The 5,522-nt window shown below is 31.2% G+C and overlaps 1 protein-coding gene across 1 annotated transcript; it reads right to left on the bottom strand.

Moving 5' to 3' along the window:
- Nucleotides 1-2,199: 2,199 nt before the first annotated feature.
- Nucleotides 2,200-4,839, bottom strand: LOC147067649 (ribonucleoside-diphosphate reductase large subunit-like). The gene is made up of 4 exons (XM_085953465.1): nucleotides 4,029-4,839; nucleotides 3,546-3,893; nucleotides 2,957-3,302; nucleotides 2,200-2,812 (listed from the first exon to the last, which is right to left on the bottom strand). Exons 1-4 carry the CDS (start codon nucleotides 4,837-4,839, stop codon nucleotides 2,200-2,202), a joined length of 2,118 nt encoding a protein of 705 aa, XP_085809591.1.
- Nucleotides 4,840-5,522: the final 683 nt, after the last annotated feature.

Here is a 5,522-nt window from a genome sequence, read left to right as displayed (position 1 = left end):
AATTATATAAATATATTAGAAAAATTTGTATTTATCACAAGACATTGAATTTTTATATTTTGTTAATGAAACCAGCACATGAAAAAAATTCCGATTAGCTATCTTACTGCGCTTTACACACAAAAAAACAACCTTTCGGCTGCAAAAATGCAGTAGTCTCGCGTTTTACTCACATCAAATGCGTATTACTATGATAACTGTAATTTTTATAAAAAAAACACACAATAAATATTTTGAAATTTCCAGAACTAATGGGTCTTGATGGATAATTTTTAATATTTAAAATATAAACAGGTTAAAATATTATTTACAAACTTAGACAGTTTCTTTTTTTTGGATAATAACATGACAGTACTTTTTTATAAGGAAAAATAAAATTTTAATCAAGCTAATAATAAATATATTAACGAATTCCAATTAATTTATTTTTTGCATTGGGTAAAATTAATTATATGCATGATTCTGACTCCTTATAAACACATATAATCCTTCACTTTTATTATATTGGCTAGACAATTTGATAATTTTACTTTAGCTGAAGTAAATGATATTATTTTTCATCATAATATTATAGCAGAAGTTCTTGTGTGTTGATAATATTTTATTATGAACACACTTCCAATTTTTCTGTGAATTCATATTCCAAATATATAGTTTGAATCACTAAATTAGTAATTATATAGTGCCTGGAAAAGTGAGATACATAAATCTCTATTTAGCTGGGACATATTTACGAAATCCACATGGTCTATATATGCGCCTTACTGTAGCGCTGATATAATTATCTCGATTTCCGAACGCAAGTACAAGTAATCAAAATTATAGATTAGATATTATAATTATCTTTTTAAGCAAATTAAAATCATTAAAAATATTTGAAAATTGCCAAATAAGTAATTTATATTACCTAAAAATGCAGGATGTATTAATATCCGTTAAGCTGGATTTGATTCTTTATAAATTGTTGATCACTTGGCAAGCAGATGTAAAAAAAGCTTGGTCATCACCATATAAGAAGAAATAACGAAATAGTACGGTGTCTTCACTTTATGCTAGCAAGGAAATATAATTTCAAAAAATCAAAATAATCCGTAGACACTCAGTACAAGAAATAATGGAAAATGAATTCCCGGTGATCAAAGTAGATACAAAAATTAAAACTGATATAAAATTACCAAACGAAATATCTGATAAAATGAAGAACTGTACCAATATCATAGAAATTATTGTGATTAGTATTGAAAGCATAAAATAGTCGAAAAGAAAAATTGTGAAAGTATAATCTGCTAGCATCTGAGCTTTCATTAATATACAAGTCTAAGACAAAAATTATTACATATGTTATATCTTGAGACGGTGGCTAACATTATATCATCAATAGCATCTGAAAGAACTCGAAGTTGCTAACCAGATCAAGGCATATATACAAACCTTGGGATTGATAAAGATACTTGAATTTATAAGTCTTGGACGGAAGAGAGGTATTGAAGAAGACTTTAGAGAGGAGAAAATAGCCGAAAGTATCAATACTCTGTGCGCATGAGAGATCAAGAAAGTTGTGCCCGAGAACAAAAACTAAAATTTTGCCATAAAATAAATAAATAAGCTGGATTTGATTTATATAGAAATTAACATGATTTATATATGCACATTATTCTATCACTGACAAAATTGGATTGATTCCCAAACGCAGGTCCAAGTAATCAACCCCTTAATTTGATATTCCGGTGATCTTTTTAGGGGAAAATGGGTACCTAAGACTAAGACGTCATCAAATAAAAGAGTTCGTATTATTACTTTCTGATATGAAAATATTAGAACAGAGCTAAAAAAAAGTAGCAATAATCGTTTTAAATACGCTATGAACATCATGTCATAAGCTAAATATAGCCAATTGTGCATGAACATAGGCGAGTTATTGAGTCGCACCGGGTCTTAAATGGAATAAGAGGAGCACTGGTTGGTTTTAATCCGAGTATCAAGCATATAGAACAGTGCTCTTTCCCCGAGAAATAAAGCTTTTTATAAATTTTTAGAAAACAATAATTTTTTTGCATGAACATAGAAAATGACCCGGAATAATTTTCCAATATAATAATATACAGGTGAACTACGATGATAAAAAATGATTGTTATCAAGAATCTATATAAGAATAATGTAGACAAGATAAATAATGTCTTTTTTTTAATATTTTATTATTAACCACTGCATGACATGCATCCTTCCGCCATATCACACACTACTCCTTCCACAATCTCGCCATTTCCAATGACCTTATCACGTTCGACAGTTACTTTAATAGCACTGGCGACAGGTACGGTTCTCAAGTAATACATTCCCGTCTTTAATCCTCTTTTCCATCCATAGAAGTGCATAGATGTGATTTTTTGATAAGAAGGTTCAGCCACGAACATATTTAGGGACTGACTCTGGTCGATGAAAACTTGTCGATCAGCGGCCATATCGATAATGTTCTTCATTTTCATTTCCCATGCAGATTTATAAATTTCTCTTATATGGAGAGGAATAGTTGGTATTTGACCGATATTTCCTTCTCTTTCGATCATAGTGTTTTTCATTTCGTTGTTCCAAAGATTTAAATCGATGAGGTCTTTTAAGAGGTATTTGTTTATTATTTGGAATTCACCGGCTAGTGTTCTTCGAGAGTATATGTTTGATGTTATTGGCTCTATGCATTCATTGAATCCGAGAATTTGGGATGTAGATGCTGTTGGCATCGGTGCTAGAAGAAGAGAGTTTCTTGCACCGTATTGTGACAACTCTTTTCTTAATGATTTCCAATCGAGATCAAGATAAACATCATTTAAATTTTCACTTATAATATTGTTCTTACTTTCGCTTATATATTCACTTGTTTTATCCACATTACTATGAACAATACTCACAGTTGCCTTGTCTTCATAAATAATATTTTTAGGATTGAATTTAATGCATTTACTCAGATCATTTCCCCAAAAATCAAACTGTAGTATTCCTTCACTCAACGGCGATCCAATAAAACTTTCATAAATGCCATCTTTTTTCGCAAGCTCGATGCTTGCCTTAATTGCTCCATAATAAATACATTCGAACAATCTTTTGTTTATAAGTTTAGCTTCTTCGCTTTCAAAAGGTATTTTTAGCATAAAGAATACGTCTGCGAGACCTTGTACTCCGATTCCAATGGGTCGATGCCTCTGATTACTTTTTCTGGCATTTTCAATAGGGTAATAATTTTTATCGATTACGTTGTTTAAATTTTTAGTTATATGTGACGAAATTTTTGAGAGAAGTTGATAGTCTATGTAGTATTCCTCACCCGTGCTTGTTTTATATAGGTTTTGACATATGACTTTTGTTTTGTAATCTTTTATTACGCTCTTTACATTGTCATTCTGATTCTCTTTTTCATTATTATTTATGGTATCTTTAAAATTTTGATTTTCTTCTAGATTAGAAATATTATTTCTAGTATCCAAATTTTCATTTGTACTTTTGCCATTAGCAGCGCCAACAAATTTATCTTCGTTTCCACTACCAATACTATCAATATCGAATTCCATTTTCTCGCCGACTTTTTTTACGAACATAGGCAATGCAATACTTGCAAGATTGCATACAGCAACTTCTTTATCTTTACCACCCGTAAATTGTAGAATTTCAGTGCAAAGATTAGATCCTTTCAAAGTACCCAAATTTTTTTGATTATTTTTTTTGTTGCATGAATCTTTATACAGAATATAAGGATTTCCAGTTTCAATTTGTGCTTCAACAATGGCTTTCCACAAAATCTGGGCTTTTATAGTTTTTCTGTGGATGTTTGGTAGAGATTCGAGGTGGGTGTAAAATGCATTGAACTCCTCACCGTATAATTCGTATAGACCGATTGACCCTTCTACTTTTGAACCAACAACAACTTTTCTTCCCTTGAAATTATTGTTTCCTTTATTTTTCTCGCTGATATTTTCTTTATTGTGAGTAGAATCAGATACATCGTTTTTATCTGAATCTGAAGAAATATAATAACAATCATTAGGACAAAACAAACTCCAATCACCATCACTTTGTACCCTTTCCATAAAAATATCTGGAATCCACAATCCAAGAAAGAGATCTCTTGCCCTAACTTCATCTTTACCTGTATTTTTTCTTAACTGTAAAAAATCAAAAATATCCTTATGCCAAGGTTCAATAAAAACAGCAATACTTCCTGGTCGTTTATTTCCGCCCTGATCGACATACTTAGCCGTAGAATCAAAAACCTTTAACATAGGAATAATACCATTGCTTGTACCTGATAATCCTGGGCCTATCTTACTCCCCGCTGATCTTATTTTAGAAATACTGATTCCTATACCACCCGAATTCTTACTGATAAATGCACATTCACTTAATGAAGAATATATTCCACCGATCGAATCTTCATTTATATCCAATAAAAAACATGAACTCATTTGTGGACGAACTGTGCCTGCATTAAACAGGGTTGGAGTGGCATGTGTAAAGTATTTGTGGGACATTAGAGTGTACATTTCCAATACTGAGCGAATATCAGTCAGATGGATGGCAATTGCAACTCGCATGAGCATATCTTGGGGTCTTTCATATACCAATTGGGTTTTTGTACTTATTTCGCTTTCAGTAGATTTTGTTGTGAATTCTTTTTTTATTAGATAATTCTTCATCAATGTCTTCATTGCAAAAAATGAAAATTTGTAGTCACGACTGTAGTCTATTTCATCTTCTATTCTTTTTCGATGAAGTTGTGCCGCTTCTGCTACTTCTTTTGATATTACACCATCTTCATATAAAACTAACAGTTTATCTACCACGGACATTATTGGCTTTGTATTTCGATTTTTCTCGCCACAAAGTTTTTTAACACCTGATCCACCTAAATTTCCATTATTGCAATATTGATCATTATTAATTAATGTATTGGCTTCATTTGTACTATGGTCACTCACTTTTATACTATTAGTTACATTTGTGCTGTTATCACTCATATTTGCATTATTAATTAATGTATTAGCTGCATTTGTACCATTATCACTGACTTTTACACTATTGGTTAAATCCGTACTAGCCTCCCCCATGCTGGAATTATTAATTAAATTATTAGCTGCGTTTGTACTATCTGTTAAATTTTCCTTATTCTCCATATTAGTAGTTATATTTATACTATTATCACTCATATTTGTATTATTAATTAAATCGCTACTCGTATCACTTAAATTTGCTAAACACTTATCATCATCATTAATTAAATTATTAGTATCTTTAGTAAAACAAGTCTCCTTATGCAAATTACTAACAACAATCCTTCCAGCAAGTGTTCCATAATCCGGATGTACAGTAAACATACTGGCACAAACTTCTGCCACAAGATTATCAAGCTCAAATGTTGTCATCCCAGAACAAGCAGATGATGTCACTTTAGATACGACAAGTGGAATATCAACATGATAGAGTGGAACAAAATCGGGCCTCCTTTCTGTTTCCTTTTTTGTTGGTGAAACGT

The sequence above is a fragment of the Rhyacophila brunnea genome, unplaced genomic scaffold (genome assembly GCF_057557595.1).
Source record: "Rhyacophila brunnea isolate RB1 unplaced genomic scaffold, BYU_Rbru_1.0 scaffold_35, whole genome shotgun sequence".
NCBI lineage: Eukaryota > Metazoa > Arthropoda > Insecta > Trichoptera > Rhyacophilidae > Rhyacophila > Rhyacophila brunnea.
This window is presented reverse-complemented; position numbering and strand designations above follow the sequence as displayed.

Coding starts and splice junctions, on each gene's coding strand:
- LOC147067649 (XM_085953465.1), bottom strand. CDS start 4,839: ATGTCCGTGGTAGATAAACTGTTAGTTTTATATGAAGATGGTGTAATA. Junction 3,303..3,545: donor AATGGAATTCGATATTGATA/GTATTGGTAGTG, acceptor AATACTACATAG/ACTATCAACTTCTCTCAAAA. Junction 2,813..2,956: donor TGGGGAAATGATCTGAGTAA/ATGCATTAAATT, acceptor TGATGTTTATCT/TGATCTCGATTGGAAATCAT.